This window comes from Corvus moneduloides, chromosome 2, assembly GCF_009650955.1.
Source record: "Corvus moneduloides isolate bCorMon1 chromosome 2, bCorMon1.pri, whole genome shotgun sequence".
Classification (NCBI taxonomy): domain Eukaryota; kingdom Metazoa; phylum Chordata; class Aves; order Passeriformes; family Corvidae; genus Corvus; species Corvus moneduloides.
This window is the reverse complement of record NC_045477.1, coordinates 105914954-105933259: the sequence shown is the minus strand read 5'-3', so window position 1 is coordinate 105933259 and position 18306 is coordinate 105914954. Positions and strand designations below refer to the sequence as shown.

General features: G+C 38.3%; 1 protein-coding gene across 7 annotated transcripts in view; it reads right to left on the bottom strand.

Moving 5' to 3' along the window:
• Nucleotides 1-18306, bottom strand: part of GLRA2 (glycine receptor alpha 2) — a 126782-nt gene that overhangs the window by 87588 nt on the left and 20888 nt on the right. For 4 of the 7 annotated variants that reach the window (XM_032100690.1, XM_032100688.1, XM_032100683.1 and 1 more), the window contains exons 3-4: nucleotides 13786-13853; nucleotides 6716-6939 (exon numbers count right to left, since the gene is read on the bottom strand). In XM_032100690.1, coding sequence (XP_031956581.1) covers nucleotides 6716-6939; nucleotides 13786-13853 — 292 coding nt within the window. Of the gene's footprint in view, nucleotides 1-6715; nucleotides 6940-13621; nucleotides 13690-13785; nucleotides 13854-18306 lie in introns of all 7 variants that reach the window. The other 3 variants (XM_032100689.1, XM_032100685.1, XM_032100687.1) reach the window with 1 other exon arrangement.

Here is an 18306-nt window from a genome sequence, read left to right as displayed (position 1 = left end):
GGTTAAATGAAGTGATTGATCACCAGCAGTCGAGGACAGGCATTGCCAGTAGCCATAAGGAGAGCGAGTACACAGACATGAATTGGCTGTGCAACCATCCTGTTCAGGCACAGATATCCATCAGTAGCCACCTGCCAGTACTTTTTGATCCTGCTAGCCAAGACCAACTTCATGTGTACAAATTGGTCTCTAGCAGCATTTCTTACTTTTTTTACTTAGAAAAAAGTCTTCCCTTTTAATTGAGACACAGGAGTATAGGGCTGTAGAAGTGACATTCCATGCCATCAAATCTGATCATCTACTATTACCTAGAGTCACGTCCTCTCAACCTTTTCAAAAATGATCAAAGTTCATTTCATGGTGTCTAGTGTGTGTGTCCCTGTTTGTGTTGGAATATTGTTCCAGGAATTCAAGGTGTACATGGCTGTAAACTTTCTAACTTCCTCTGTGATCTTACTTATGACCAGTTCAGAGCCATTTTTTCTCCTGGCAGCACTGTCCTTCAGCCTCAGCAGCTCCCCTCTTGTGTTTGTATTTACCTCCAGTGCTCTCATGTCTCATCTGGGGATGTGTGTGGCATTAGAGAAAGAAGTGAGGCAGTACATGCTCAGATATAATGCCCATATCTCTGCCTTGCTTTAAATGCCTTATGAAGTAAAAAGCAACTAATTTTGTGTCATTAAAATGTAAATTATTCTTTTCTTAAGCAGTATAATCAATGGGGTTTTCACAATAGCTCTGTTAGTTGCATAACAAAGTACCCATATTAGGCTTTATTATTTATTTAGTAGATGTTATTATCTGTTATGCAAAGCAAGTACTTTAGATACAACAGCAAAGTAAGGGTATTGGAAACCTGGGGCTAAATCCTCAGACTGAATTTGTAGATTGGGAGGGAATAACAAAGAAGCTAGTGGGTGATGTAGATAAGAGAGTATTAGGAAACAACCCCAAAGGATGAGAAGAATCTGAGTTAATTTATTTTAAAAGCCCCAAAATGAAGGGGAGTGGGGCTGGAAGGAGAGGCAGGAGTAAGGGCAAAAAGGAAAGAAAAAGGAAGGATGAACAACAGAGAGCTAATGATAATCCAAGGACATTGGGTTCAGGCGTAATGAGAACGGCTGCTTGTCCCACAAAAGACTGCTATTTTTTAGCTTCTGAAACCACTGTTATTATTGTAATCATGCTTATGGGAAGACAAATTTGTCAAATTCACTGGATTCCCATAGCACACAGCCACAATTTGGGAAGTCTCCATGTCCCAGTAACATTGTGAAATTCACTGGATTCACATAGCACACAGCCACAATTTGGGAAGTCTCCATGTCCCAGTAACATTGTGAAATTCACTGGATTCACATAGCACACAGCCACAATTTGGGAAGTCTCCATGTCCCAGTAACATTGTGCAGCATAATAAATTTTAGTGATTGTAGCTCTATAAGGCCTCAGCCTACAGTACGTATTAGCTGCCAAACACCAAAATATTTTAGGTGTTCTCTATTTCAGTTAGCACTTCCATTGATTATTCTTCAATGTTTTGGTTTGGTTCAAATGTAGAAAATTTACTTTGTATATGAAGACATTTTATGCTTTTGGAAAGCCAGAGCAGTTAGAATGGGGTAGTGTACAGTTTTGCAATGCAAGAATGAAATAATTTTCAATGAAAATGTCCCTGTGCTTATTGACATTCACTTCCAAACGAAAATTGCCACCTTGTCAATACCAGTGTTATTCTGATAGGACCCGAGGTAATAGATATGTTTGTGTGAGGTGGGAGTTTAATAAGCAAACAGACATGTCAATCATGACAAACATCTCCATGATCCCACCTCTGCCAATCTGTCACATGGAAAGACAACGCTGCTAGTAAAGTCCAAATCCTCTTAAATCCCAACACTAGACTGTAAAATAAAAATGAAGTCATCAAATTAAAGCACAGAATGCACACAGAGCTATAAAACATAAAATTTTCTACCACTGTGCTAGGCTAGACTGTGCTGTGACATGGATGATTTACATACAATGGGTATAAATGGATCCTTAATACCATTCAGCTGATAAAGTCTGTACCCCAAAATTGTTTTAGAAAACCTACACCTGACTTCACTGTAACATGGCAACATATTCTATAGTAGCCATGCAAAAAATCCAAGACTGTATGTTATTGAAAAGCAATATATTTCAGCAGGAGAGTGAAGTTTGAGCAGTCTGTTGCAGAGGGACCAGCAGTGCTACCTGTGTATTTCCTTAATCTGCTTTTCCTTCCCATAGGGCAAAGAACACGAGTACAGAGGAGGCTACAAGACACAGAAGTTTCTCTCAAAAAAGCTGAATTAAAAAAGTGCTATGGATTACTTCTGATGATTTATGTGATGGACATGGCAGTCATAACTCCTGATGTAACACCAAGAGGTGTGTGGGGTCATGGGGGTGCAGGAGGGAGTTGACTCAGTGCTCTGTCCCTCAGCACTATGGCCACACTAGGAAGAGATGATTTTGGATGCTCCTGAGTAAGGCAGCTGGCATGGGAGGTGGCGTTGCAAATAGATGTACTGTGTTCACAGATACTTCTCTTGGCTTGCATAAGCAGGTGAGGGCTTTGGGATGTACCAGCTGCCCCTGTCAGCTACTTGTTGTGGAATGGAGGGGCTGGTAACCATTCCCAGAACAACTACACCAACAGAGAAATCCAATAGCTTGAGCCTTCTCTGTTTCCTAGTGCCCTACAGCACAGAAGTAGGCAGTAGTCTAGCAGACACTGCCCTCAGCCACAGTAACATTTACAATTAAAACTAGGTCAATAGTTGAAACCACAACGAACTAATTGTCTAAGTAACTAACAATTCTGGCACTGGGAAGACAAAGAAAGACAGAAAAACAGATATTTTGAAAGACTCGAGGAAATTCTTCCTAGGTAGTTAATTGCTCTTGGAACAGGAATAGCAAAAATAGGGGAAGAAATGTAATTTGTGAATTTGCACAGATCTCCTCCCTAGAATTCCAAGTGTCTCTCTTGTCAAATTATGCAACACATTCTAAAATCTTCTCATATTTAAAAAAATATGTAGTAATCTGCTTTGTAACTATTTCTGGCTAAATACACTGGCACTAAAATTCAGAGCAAAACTCAACTGAGAGTGTTTTCTGGACTGCAAGTAAAAAAAAAAAAAAAAATATATATATATAGTTACAATGCTTTTACCTTCCTGACTAATATATTCTAGATTCGATGCTGTGGATCAATATTACTGTTGAATTATATCACCTTCTGAATCAATCTCATACGGGTGAGATGCACTGAAAATATTAAAAAGAGAAGGAGGCAATTAATGCAGAAAAAAATCCACAAACCTTAAATAAAACCACTTTCTATCACTTTGCTAAAATAAGCTTTTAGGCAGATGCTAATATTCTGAGCTGGCTGGCAGCTTGAAATGAGTTTGTGGGAATCAGGTAGCAAAAATGGGTGACTCAGAGAGAAAATAAAGCCTTCTGTGTGTTTATTTAGAATTTTCCTGATGTCCCAGGTGTCCTCAGGGGGCCAGAGAAGACATGACCCTTGTCCCTGGAACATAAAGCCTGTGCAGTGGGGTGTGCAATGCAAAATGCAGGTGTCATACAGAATGTGAGTGCCTGGAACAGAATTCTTGGTACCATCATGCAGTGCTGCCACACTTTCCAAGTGCAGAACCCCCTCCAAAATCCAATCCATGCAGAAATCAGTCAAGTATTGGGAGAAGATGAGTCACAAGTATCTAGGGGGTGACATTGTGTAAGTTATGATTTGAACTCTTATTCTTTTTTCAGTATACAATATAAACCCAAACTAATTTATTGAACACTGCTATTACAAACATTTCCTGTTGGCTGCTCTCTACGGAGTACTTTAAAATAAATGTTATAGCTATTTAACAGTTTTTCAATTGTTATATATGAGTGGAACTGAGACTGAACTTGACTAAAGTGAAGTTGCTTGCTGAATATATCTTTGCTGTAATTTCAGACTTCTCAAAATACATGTGCTTATAAGAGCTGTTGTTACATCTCCAGTGGCAATAGCATATATTTGCAGTATTAAGTAGTTCTGGGTTCCCTCCACAAGGTTCTAGTTTTCCCTGCAGCACCGAAAGGTTTAGACCAGTTACCCAGCTATAGAGCCTGAGGCTGTATATAGCATGCTGAGATCAGAACAGGTATCATGCAGCATGCAGCAACCATACAAAAATGGGGTTGGATTCCTAAAGTTATGATTCAGAGGGGGGTACATCAACCATCAACAACTTCTTATTTTCTGTAGCAACTCCCAGGGAATTAAACGTAGTTGTAGGAATCTGCAAGCATGAGCATCATGATTATTATAAGGCAAACTATGATGGAAATCTACATTATGCCTCTTCTGTACCGTGTTAGGGTTGTTTCTTTGACAAACTATACAAGAGAAGGATGAAGAGCCTCATGCTTACCACAGGGTGAGATAATTCCCTTAGCCAAGCACTGCAGTGGAGGTGATACATGGCCCAGACCCTCACTCACTCTTTTGTTTATTTATTTTATTTATTTGAGCACCCATATGCTACACCAAATGTCTCATTTTAATAAAATATGGACCATGAGCTGTTGTTCCAGGTGACCTTCCAAATTCTGTTCAGAAAGGGCAGGTTTGGCCTCTGAGAGCATTTAACAGCACAAGCCAGTTCAGCCCCCTGCATGGTTCATGTTCATGTTTTCAGGGCAGTATATAGGAAGAGGGATACCACTGCCATATAATACACACACCTCACTTCTTGTGCATTAATTACCATGGCACTTCTAAAATCACTCTATGAAAAGAATGGTTTGTGTTTATGCAAGATTAATTTGATTTTGATTCTGTTACATTTGGAAATACAACAAAACAGCCTACCTGCTATATCCCAGAGCCATTTTTGAAGTGCTTTAAACAATTAAAGCACTTTAAATGCTAAATGTTAAATATCACAACAACAGGCAAAGCGCTATTGGTGCAGTAGCGAACATTCACAAGGTACTGCATCTAATCACTAAAATATTGTTTGTTTCTGCATAGCACAACTCCAAGTGGCTGACATCAAACAGAAGTATCTAGCCCAGTATCTAGAGAATAAGGACAATATTTTCTAATTGCTCCTGATTTCAAGTTTCTGTACTCTGTAAAGTTTTCTTCACTGTAAAGTGTTAAAAATTTGTATGCCATGTTAGAGGTGCCAGGTAAGCCTCTGTTACTGCTGCACAATACAAACGAGAAGCAATGAGCTTTGCTTAGTGCTCTCTTGGAATACTGCTTACTCTGCTTCAAATTAATTTGCGTTTAGGTGTGGGAATTTTACAAATGTGATATGGCAGCTCAAAATATCACTTTTGCCACATGAGCAAATGTCAGAAAAACTACCCATCTGCATTCAGAGCAGCACTCAACTGCACTGTTTCCTCCAATAAGATGGTGTCTGACGTCATTCAAACAAACAGATGCATTCATTTCTTTCAGGTGAAACTGGAAATATTTGTAAGTGACAGCATATTAACACTCTGCTAGTGCTGGTACCATCCTTGTATCCTATTATTTCTCTCAAACTGTTCAGGTACAGCAATTTGAAACCCTCCTCAGTAACCCAGCTTCATCTGTCGAAATCTTACTTAGCAAGGAATTTCCACAAGAATTATGTAAGTGGATGAAGTTTCATGCTAATATTTATTTATTTAATATCCTAAGGAACACAGCTATCCCAAGCCTGGGTTGACAGTAATTCCTTAATGAAAATGCAGTCAAAACCAGAATGCCCCATTAGAAATAACTGCCTGCTAAACTAATCTGCTTTACAGACGAGCAAAGTCACTGAACAACCTGTTAAACAAATACTATCATGTTTGCTTTCCACAATGCAAGAAAGGCAAAAGCCAAGAAGCATTCCCAGCAAGAAGAAAACCCCAGTAAATTACTTCATTTTAAACAATTCTAAGAGCAATAATAGAATGGTTTGCATCTTTGGCTACCTCTATTAAGCAATTAATGGCTCACAGTAAGCTGAATGTCAAATGAATACTGCAGGTTGTTTGCTGCTGTTTATGCCTGTGGAATACAATTTTGTTTTTCTGCTTATGGCCCATTTCATCAGGTCATATCAAATCATATTTTGTCAGTGTTTATTAATTCAGCTAAATCTAGTCACATGACACACACTTCAATGCACTTAGTATTAAAAACAAATGCTTTCCATAGTTCCAGGGGTTTTTTTTAAATGTGATTAGATACATACAATTAGCCAGTGACTTGCACGTCACATTTATTGCATTGCAAGCATGTCTGTACTTAAAGTGTTGAGCAGTCATTTAAATTAATATTCCCCTTTACTTTTAAATTGCAACCCACAGACAACTGAAGAGATGATTTCGTCTTTGTAAGAGGAGTGACTTGAGCTAATGCTAATGGGAATTACTGAGGCATACCATTAAAGTTCTAGACAGCCTCAAGTTTTCAGCAAGACCAGGAAGTACTGCTGTGCCACTTAGAGACTATTTTGTAAAAAGTAAAATGTTAGCAAAGAAATATAGGCAAATTTTCCTTCTACCCTGCTATGACTAGGTCTCATTTCAGTTGTACACATGGGACAACAAAAAATTAAACATGCACATTGCATCCAGAAAAACAGATAGGGAAAGAAAGGGATGAAGAGAAAAAAAAAATTAATTGGTTTACCTGATACTGTACAACACCTTTCCAGTTTTAGAAATTCTCAGCAACTTGTTGTCTGTTGTGACATCATGGAAATTTGCTCCTTTCTCATTGGCAAAGAATAAATCTGGCTTCCAAATAGAATCCAACATAGAGGGATCCAAATCCAGGGAATCATCAGGATATTCGCTGTAAGCCAGACGTGAGTCATTCCACTGCTGTCTCAAAAAAATGTTCACTCTGTAGTCCTACAGAAATGTCATGTAAAAAGGTTACTAAGCCACCAAAACTGAAATCCCACTTTAGCTTGCTTTATGTTCTTAGACTTACTGCAGTATGAGCATTACAGCAAACATTTGTGTTATCCTTTGAACATCAGAGTTGTCATTTGAAAATAAATTGTCAAAATGCTGCATTGAACCAAACAAACACAACTGGTACATTTTCCAAATCAAAATTCCTTCAGTGATGAGAAAAATATTAACTGCAATCTCCACTATTAAATATAACCCTCTTTCAAATGCTGTGCATTAACTAAGAGATATTTGGAAATTCAAAAAGCATGTCAGCTAAATATATACAATTTCATCAAAGAGTCTATAAAATCACCAATTTAAATAAATTGATTCCGATATGTAAGTCATTAATGTCTAATGTACTCATGAATAGTTTTTAATTCCAGTGAAGCCTAAATTGTATAGAAGAAATTAAATCACCACTTCTTATTTATTACTTGTTTCCTTTTCCTATTTACTGTATGCTTTTCTGAGTATGTTTGTTCATTTACTCCTCCCTGTCTGCATCCCATTAAAATTGGCCTAATTGTATTCTGCTTGGTGGTCTGCTAGTCACAACTGGGAAAGGCAGTAATTACTTAGAGGTTCATTCAGAACCAACATTAACACTGTGTCAAGAACTGGTTATTAAGGGGGAGTGCAAAAAGATCTTTCAGGTTCTAAACTCTCTGCAGGGAATGGAAAGAAACAAATTCTTACTCTCCTTATCCCAGATTTCCAAAGCCAGCAAATAAGATCTTCATCTCTCTGAAATTACTATTTCTAATTTGTTTGTGAACACCCTCTTAGAAATGCACCTACTCTTCCTCTAAAAGAAAAATATTTAATAATATTTGTACTGATTATATTAGCTAAAGGAATGCTTTATCAAATAATTCTGCTGACAGTACAAAGCATTAACATTTAGGATTTGCTTTATGGTAGCGGCTGTACATTAAAGTGGAAGCACTGTGGTTTTGACTTGGAAAATGTATGAGCTGACTGGGTTTTAGTCAGGTAACTGAACTGCAAAGGAAAGAACTTATCACCCCTGAAATGCAGATAAATATTCTCACTCTGATCAGAGCTGCAGAAAGCAGCTTGCAGACTCTGTGAACGAGCCCCTCCGAGCTTCAGCTTTTGCACCCTTTGCTCAGTGGGGTGGTGGAGAGGTGTGCTGCTGCCCTGACAGAATATTTCTGACATCCAAACTGATGCACGTTTTGATGCCAGTGGGACGATGCTTTACAATCTCAGTAGCTGAATAACTTTTCTTTGTTTTTCATTTTCATTTTGCTCTTGGGTAGATGTGATTCAAAACAGGAATGTTGACTAATCAGAGCAAGGCAGACCTGAGAGAGGTCTCAAGAATAGCATTTATTAAAGATACTTACAAAAGCCTCTATCTGTTTTTCACAAGTCGTTGTACTTTTTATGATGATCTTGTTTCAGACATTTAAATATCAAATAGTTACTTGCAGTTCTGAGCTTATAAAATGTCATCACATCTTGTGAGGATACACCATCCATAATCATACTATCCCTTATTTCTAGTTCTTAGAAACTGAGAGTGTCTTATATTTATAATGTGTCTTTAAGCTATGTCTTTAAGTATTTATGTGTCTCAGAGTTTATATGGGACAGCTTTAGCTACAAGTCCAGGAATGCACTGATTCTAATTCTGCAGAAAAGAAGGCAGGAGCAACTGCTGATAGCATAAAATTGCTACAACTAGTTGTGAGACTGCCTTTAATTTTTCATTGTAATATGATATATAATGAAGTCTATGGAAAGCAGAGGGATTTTTCCCCCATGGCACAGAAATCATAAATAAGTTAGATTACTAAATTGTATAGAAATATCTAAAAAACTCCTTTGATGAAATTCAGTGGTTGGTGATTTATATAATAAAAAACAGTCTGAAAAATCTTTATTCATAGAAGAGCTTGCATATGATAATATATATTATACCAAAATTATAAATAGTGCCAATAAGATTACACTATATTTTCCAATGTGTCCCTTCATAAATATATCAGAGCCATGACACGAATATATTTAGAAATGCTTTCCCTCTCCAAGCTTTGTTCTTAGAAGCAGTACAGAACTGAAACCTTTGTTTACATCTGACAGGCTTTGCATATATATGTATAGATATTTTAATGAGAAATAAAAATATAGATATAACATGTACATCACAAGAACAGCATTATTTTTTTCTCCTGTGCTTGCAGAATAAGAAGTTGAGAGGGATGTGTGTTTACACAGTCAGACCTAATCATGTGCAGAATTTTGAATTTACTTTTCCTGAGTTAACACTGTAACTATGTTTTGAAGGAAAATTCTCTTGAGGATGGTAGAACAACATGGAGTTGAGGCAGACTACAGTGTGTATTTTTCAAGGTCCTGAGGGTAGAAGTAGGTGGACTGTAGTAATGCACTCCTACACAACCACGAGTATACCTACTCTGCAAATTCTTTCTGACAGCACCACTGCTCTGAACAAGCAGTGTGGACCTGAAGATTCAATCTCAGTTGCAATACCAGTGTCAGCAATAGTTCAAGGCAACTCAGATAAACAATTTTCCTCTGTTCTCAAGCCATAAGCTCAGAGTAATACAAACATACTGAAAGAATATTAATCTGATTAGATTTAGTAGCTTTATCTGAAGATTTCAGGATTTGATCCACAGATACACTTAGTTTGTATTAGAGGAATGTAGATAGATACCATCTTTCAGCAAATCCAAATCCAGATGCACTGCCCAGAGCAAAGCTCTGGATCCCTTTGGTCTCAGGCACTGCTGTGGCAGGGGGATGCAGGGGGGCCCCCTGCCCTGTTCAGTGCTACTTTCTGTCTCTGAACTAGCACTTGTCTTAGGTCTTAGCTTCCCTCCCATCCTCCCCTCTGACAGCAGTGGTTGCCCACGAGTTGCGTTGGGAGTCTGAAACAAACAGCAGACTCAGCTGGCCTCCTATGAATAGGAGGGGTTTGCCAAAAAGACTACTCTGTTTCTGTCTCTAAATCCTAAATATGAATGGTAACTGAAAAGTAGAGGTTTGTGACCTATTCCAAGGCTATGCAACAGAAAAAGCACTTGGCTACCTCTGGGCATAAGCATGCAATGTGACCCCAGTGGCTTCAGTGGGAGCCTTTTATTTAAAGTACACATGTGAATTAATCAGGATCTAATAAGCTTATTTGTAATTATGGGGGCTTTTTTTCTAGCTGGGAGATAGTATCATACAGCCAGCCACAGCAAAGCTTTTAAAATTAAGAAATGGTATTTTTTTTCTGCTAACATGAGCACTCAAAACACAACTGGAGTTTGAATCATTTACCCTGACAGAGAACCTTCTGCATAGTGTCAATCATTGATTATAGCACATACTAATAATGTCCTCACAGTTAGTCATTTCTGTAATTAACAATTAGCTTGTCAACGTGCAAACCACTCTTAACTTCTCCTACAGCTCATAGCTAAAAAATCCTGGTCATTAGGAATACTGAACATCTGAATTCTTTGGGATGCTGCCCAGGCTGATGTAGATTACTCTGTGATACTCAACTGCAGTCATGCTGTACAGTGAATTTTCTGCTGAATACTGCATGTGTAAATACTTACAAAAATAGATACAGAGTTTACTGGCATAACTGCTTTATTCAGTGAAGTTATTCAGGAACATGTTTTTCTCTTTCTTTGCAAGTCAGGGCTTAAATTAAAGACAAATAAACCAAAGAAGAAAATTTTCAGCTATATTATCTTGACTCTGGACATTTTTTTTTTACTACTTTCACTTTGGTATAATATATATCATTTAATAAGGAAGAAAAACATTTCTTTTGCAGGAAAAATAATCTATTGGGATACTGTCCCATATGTGCATTGTAGAGCAGAAAGACAGATACATCTGCATTTTGTTTCTCTAGATCTTTAGGAATAAAACTCATGAAGAGTCTGTGGAATTCATCCATCTGAAGCAGCATAAAATCCTGTTTTATTTCTTAATGTAAGGTTTTAGCTTTTAGAAGAGTGTGCTGGATATCAGTGTTGTGCTGGCCTTTCGTGTAGGGAGGAATTTTATCCTGTACTGTGTGTCTTAATCAGAGAACTGAAACTATTCCTGCTAATGTTACTGAGAGCCTGGCTTACTGAATTTAGCAGGTCTGGGACTGTAACCCTGTTTGCCACATTAATTTCTCCTACTGAAAGCTTCTCTGAGCAAGTTTCCATCTCCCAAGTTTCCAATGAATTGCTGTAGATGGTCTAAGTTATATTCTGATAACGTCCCTTCAGTGCATATACATGGTTTCACTAAGCACTCCTCTCCTCTGAGACAGGAGTGTCTCTATTGAATTTGCAACCCAGGCTTTTAAATGAATTGTTTAGTTTTATGTCAAAACAATCAAGAGCATTTTATACAGAAAAATGATTCCTAGGAGTCAAACAAACTTGTTATTTATCACAAGGGGTACCAACAATTTTACCACATGATCATATCTATTTCAAAAAGGCAAAGTAGTTGGAACAGTAATTGATGTCTTCCTCTCAGAGCAGACTCCTAAATTAGTCACAATAGTCATTAAAGAAGTGACAGCATTAAGAAAATCAATATCAAATAATTGAACATCATCTTAGAGAAATCTTTCCACACTTTCAGCAGATATAATGAACAAAGCGAAATAAGAAAGCCAATAGTCTTTGTTTTCATCTACTTGAGTGTTTGGCTGTTTTCAGCAAAATGTGTTAATGGACATTGGAAAGGTGCACATTAACATATTTGATAGAAGGTAAAATGCAATGAGGGGATTTAATCAAAGCAATGAAGGAGTCTAATTAATGCAATCAGCATTAGGTCGTGCAAATATTTTCATTGAATGCCATCTTGTAAAGCTAGTGACGTGCAGGATTTTTGCTACTTAATGCTGATGTCTCTACACACTAGGATCAACAGACATAGCTGGGTAAAAAGGCTACATTCACAGCTATCTTCTCAGAATCCTTTAAACACAGAAAAACAATTAATATTTTCTGAAAATAATGAAAATTAAGTCTGTTGATATTTATTTTACGTCCTGATATGTTTTTCTCCCTGTTATTTTTAAATTGATTTTAGTTTTCTTTTAAGATGTTTTTAAAATATTACAGATATGTAGTCTAAAGCATTAACTTATCTGTTTGTTTTATAGCTCTGTTTGTTACAGCTTGTCATTTATACGAGAATCTTTCCCACACTATTAAAGAAAGCAATCTGGCCTAGCAATAACTTGCCTTTTATCTCTAGAAAACATTAAATAACAGGGTGGGTTTTTAAAATAAAATTATTTAGGAGCAGAAGATTTGTGTTCCTATATTCCTTAAGCAGCACTTTCTGAAATGATGGCATGGATTACGATTGAATCTAAATTAATACTAAGCAAAATACATAAGCCAGGCTAAATATCTGCTTTTCCTTCATAAGACTTGCAAGGCAGTATCTATTCAATTTTATAAAAAACTAGGTTTTTTTGTTTACTTCACATGGGTACCAGGTTCATTTTTAATTACCAAGATCTCAATCCTACAGGAAGCCAAGCACCTTTATTGCCTCTGGCTTCAGCAAATCTAGAAGGACCTGGAGGCTGTGTAGGAATCTCTGAAAAACAGAGCTGTGAAACTGCATTGCAATTTCTTCAAAAGTGTCATAGATATGAGCACCTAACAATTATTATGGGTTTATCACATTATTATGATAAATCTGTTGAAAATATCTCTGTGGATTAACCCCCATAGTCAGCTGTATGTAGGCTTGAATAAAAAACTGATCTTTTTTTATTCATTTTTGAAAAAGATTAAAAAACTCAGCATCTTTTAAGATGGAATCAGAACTTTTTTTTCTTAGCAAATACTGAAAAAAGATAATAGACTGATAGACTTCTAGACTAAAAAAATAAAAAAAAAGTTGGATGAAAACTTCAATTTGCTTTTTTTTTTGTTTGATTTTGTTTATCCTAAATTTTGTCAATTTTTAAAATGAAAATCTGACTTCTTTTTTTTTTTTTTGACTGTGTTCTTTACATTCAGTCAAAATACAAATTTCAGTCAGGTGGAATCCCATCATTTCCTAGTACTTATTTAACCTCAAAATACCTAAGTCTTATATGTTCTAGTCATTTGACTCAAATTTTACACTTACTTCTGTTACTGATGTGGCTGCTATTCACAGAGATCTATCTCAGTTAAACAAGACCATTTTTCTGCAGCAGAAGATAATTCAGCATGTGGTGTAAAACACACTCAAATATGGTGCACTTGGCAGGCAGCCTCACAGCTGAGCTCCCACCATTCCTCTGTCTCTCCAGAGCTAATAAAACCTGAAAAAGCAGGTTTGCACCCCCCTATATTTGCTGCCATCACAGTCACTACAGACTGTGGTGCAGTCCCTGTGTAGGTGTGTTTAGACTTGAAAGGTGAGTTTAATAATTTATATATCTCTTTATATATATATATATAATTATTTTATATGTATTTTATGTTATTTTATTTTTTTTTATTCATCTTGTAGTTTTTTAGTAGCTTCATAACTTAGTAAATGTCCCCATGTCCTGAGCATCTCTATTCTACATCACATCCCACTCCTTCACAAGATGGCTTCAATGATCAGTCCCACTCACCATTGTAGTTTCTGCTATTGAACCAAAGCTGTTGATAAATATGTTGCAGGTAACATTTACAGGAGGACCTGCAAGTTGAACAATAAATAGAAAAATTGACAGGTTGTGTTCATGACATATATTAAGTATTGTTGTTCTCTTGCCAATGGCATCATAGCACTTACCATTGTGGTTTCTGTGACTGATCCAAAACTGTTGATAAAAATATTGCAAGTAACGTTTACTGGAGGACCTGTGGAATGCAATAAAAATGTTGCAATATACATTGAAACAAAAGTACAGATCCCTCAGCCTCCGTACAATCTGGTACAGATGTGGCTGAAAACAAGCAGAAAGTGAGTTTTCCCAAACAGATCACGTCAATTTTGATCAAAAGAGAAACATTATCAACACTAATTTATTTAACCTAGTTTCATTGGATGTAGTTATACAAACACACAGAACTACATCCTTGCATTTAGAGATTCACAAGAAAATTGAGGGCTTTTTTCTTATCCACAGTACCAGCGCAGAATATACTTTAGCACTGCAACCACTTGTCTCTCCCTTCCTCCAGGACTTAAAGTTGAAAGGCTATCTCTCCACATTTACTCCACTCTGTAGGCAGAGGTTTGCCACCGAAATTCCCAGCAAAGGGTGCTTCACATTGACTCCAGTCCACAAGAAGCTCTTCGTGCACCTGAAGTGTCTGGCTTGCCATAACCAAATATTTTAGCAATATCTGTTCTGGCTTGAACAGATAGCTTTCATTAAATAGCTATTTGTATTCTCTTCCCTCCCACCACCTTTGCTGTTATTCAGCAGTCACTGACGTGTGGCAGAATGAATGGAGACTTAATATTTAATTGGTTGCCTATTAGCCTCCTTGATTTTTTAGGTGTGATGAAATAAACAGGGGTTCTCAACAGAATCAAAAAGGGTTAATGCTAAAGGCCTGAATTTCAGTGACACAGAAGTTGGTACAAGCATTGAGTAACAAGTACTTTCTTCTTTCTTTTACCATTATTATTTTTAATGACATCATATTCCGTATAAGTGAAAATAACGTCAGTGCAGAGAATATGAGTATCCCCGTTTGTTTTATAATTTAGATCTGAAATTTATTTACAAAAGATGGAAACATTGTTACTTTCTTTTTTGAAAAATGGAAAAATAAACTAATGAGCCCAGTGAAACCCATTGTCAACTTCCTGAGTGTTAGACCACCCACCTTAAAGGAAACAATCATGTTGGTTTTGGGAATCAAAACATAACACTAACATGTTTTGAGGCTGTTAAATTCCAATGACGTGTGTTGTGCAACTCAGTTTTTTTAAAAAGAATTGTTTTTAAACCACTTCCTTTTTGTCTTACAAGTGTGTTTTCATTTCCAGTACCAAGCCAAAACCAAGCCAAATAGTCTGCTATTCTCCCTCCATATTATAATTTTTGTTCCTTTGAATTGGCGGCATTTCTACTAGCTAGGCACCTTGAACAACGTATTTCTGTACATCCAGACATACGGAATCACTGTATCGTTGAAGCTGGGAGAAACCTCTGGAGATGACCCAGTCCCCCTAGTCCATCTTGTCCCAGAGCAGGATCAGCTAGAGAAGGTTTCTCAGGACTGTGCCACATCAGATTTGGAATATATCCAGAGATGGACACTCCACAGCTTCTCTAGGCAACCTGTGCCAGTGTGTGGTCACCCTCACAGCAAAATGCTTCTCTTATGTTTAGGTGGAATTTCATGTGTTTCAGCTTGTGTCCACTGCCTTTTGTCCTTTAACTAGGCACCACTGAGAAGAATCTGGCTCCCTCTTCTTTACTTACACCCCATCAGCTATTCATGCACATGGTTGAGATCCCCCAGACCCTTTTTTGCTCCAGTGGCCTCAACAATCTCAGCCTCTTCTTGTATGACAGATCCTCCAGTCTCTTAATTACCTTCATAACATTTTGCTGGACCTGTGGCAATAAGACCATGTCTCTCTCATACTGGGGAGCCCAGAGCTGGACGCAGCATTCCAGGCGTGTCTCACCACTTCTGAGCAGAGAAAAGGATCCCTTCCCTCAACCTGCTGGCCATGCTCTGCCTAATGCAGCCCAAGAGTCCATTGGCTGCCTTTGCTGAAGGGGCACATTGCTGACTCATGTTCAGCTTTGTGTCCACCAGGACCCCCATAGCCTTTTCTGCAAAGCTGCATTCCAGCTGGGCATCTCCCAGACTGTTCCTTCCAAGGTGCAGGACTGCTTTCCCTTTGCTGAACATGGTGAGGTCCTGTTGGCCCATTTCTGCAGCTTCTCCTGGTCCCTCTGAATATCAGGAAACTCTCTAGGGCATCAACCATTCCTCCTGTCTTATATCTCCTGCAAATTAGTTGAGGGCACACCATGTCCTATCATCCAGGTAATTTATGAAGATGTTAAACAGTACTGGCCCAGTACCGGTGCCTGTAGTACAACAGCAGTGACTGGCCACCAGCTGGACTTTGTGCTGCTGATCAAAACCCTTTGAGCATTGCCATTCAGTCAGTTTTCCATGCCCATTTATCTGGTTTGTTCCAAAAATTCCATGTTGTGAGAGACAGTGCCAAAAGCCCTGCTAAAGTTGAGATATACACTGCTCTGCCCTCATTCATGAAGCCTTTCAAGTCGTCATAGAAGGCTATGAGCATTCCAAGGAATGATTTCCCCTTCAGAAATCCATGTTGACTACCGCCAGTCATCTTCCTGTCCTTCACATCTGGAAATGGCTTCAAGAGGATTTGCTCCAGGCTTTGAGGTAAGGCTGGTCAGCCTGTAGCTCCTGTATTCTGCTCCTTGTCCTTCTTAGAGATAGGAGTGATGGGTTTTTTTCCACATGATTAGGAACCTCCTCCAGTTGCCAGGACCTTTTAAAGATAATTAAGAATGCAACCACTCAGCTTCCACGGCTATGCTAAGCACTTGTGGGTGTTTCCTATGTGGTCTCATAGACTTGTCTGTGTCCAGTTTGCCTAAGTGCTCTGTGGCCTAATTCTTCACCACTAAGCTTCTATTGATCTGGACTTTTTTACAGGTCTCAGTGGCATGGGATTCCTGAAGACCATTCTTGACGGTAAAAACTGTGGAGAAGGAGGCTCACAGCTGTTGTCCTGCAAAGGCCATCATACGTGAGCATCACAGTTCCAGCTCCTGAGTGCCAGCAGAACCTAGCAAACATGCTGAACTACGTTAGGAAAACATGGCTTATGTATGTTAGGAAATACACTGCCACATCACAGACTGAAGTCCAGATGTGCATGAGTAGGTATATGCCAGAGCACTGTATCTTACAACAAAACAAATACCTCCCTCCATTCCCCTACCTAATTATAATGTCTTTTACTTGCCTTCTGCTGATAGATGTGGAGCACTATAAGAACTCAGTAAACTCAGTAAAAAAATGGAGAGATCAGGTTTGTTCAAGTTCCTCATGTGAGGAACTTGAATATAAATAAATTTATGGACCTGACTGGATACATCCCAGAGTCTTGAGGGAATTGACTGATGTAGTTGCCAGATCACTCTCCATGATATTTGAAAAACCATGGCCATCAGGTGAAGTTCTTGGTGACTGGCAAAAGGGAAGCAATGCACCCATTTTTAAAAACAGGAGAAAAGGGGACCCTGAGAACTACTGACCTTTCAGCTTCACCTCTATGCCTGGGAAAATCATAGAACAAATCCTCCTAGGAGCTGTGCTAAGGCACATGGAGGACAGGGAGGTGATTTGGGACAGCCAGCACAGCTCCACCAAGGACACCTCTTGCCTGGCCTTCTGCAGTAGAGTGACTACATCAGTGGTCAAGGGAAGGGCTACAGATGTCATTTATCTGAACCTCTGTAAGGCCTTTGACACAATCACCCACAACATCTGCTCTGGAAATTGGAAAGGTATGTAAGGTTTGTTCAGCCTGGAGAAGAGAAAGTCCTAGGGACACCTTATTGTGTTTTTTTAATACTTAAAGCAGGCCTGTAAGAAAGATGGGAACTTTTTTTTTTTGTGGGCCATTCTGCAGTAGGACAAGGGGTAACAGTAAACTAAAACACACTTCATCCTGTAAGATTTTTCTAATCTAATAGCTCAATGAAAATGAAAGCATCAAACTTCTGTGAAGTATATCCAAGGTTTGAGAACACAATCTAAAAATCTTCAAAGGCAAAGGAAATAATTAATTAGACTTTACTGCCTAAAATCTAAAAAGAGTTGACATTACATATGAAAAATTAAGCGAAGTATACTTTATAACTAAATCCTTTTCTCCCCCTAGTTTTCCTTTTGTCACTTCCAATGTAACAAAGTAACAGTCCAGGTGCCTTTCAGGCACATTCAAGATAATCAAAGTGTTCTTTGAGTCATAACGAAAATGTTTCTTGAAAGGACTCTGGCAAAAAAACACCAAACCAAGCCCAAACCAGGCAGCTAATGCTCAAATCAACCAGAAAGTACATGCCTGGTATTCTGATAAACAGCTAAGATATCACTTCTGTTCCCTGCAGCTCCCTTTCCCCTGCTTCCCCAGAGGGGCTGCTGCTGCCAGTCAACAGGACTCTGATACACTGCCTTCTTGAAAAACCCTGACATTATAATGTATCACACACCTCCTGTGACTTCGGGGCACTTAACACTTACAGAAAGTCCCTGGCACTCATCTGCTCACCTTACCCATGAGAAAACTGAA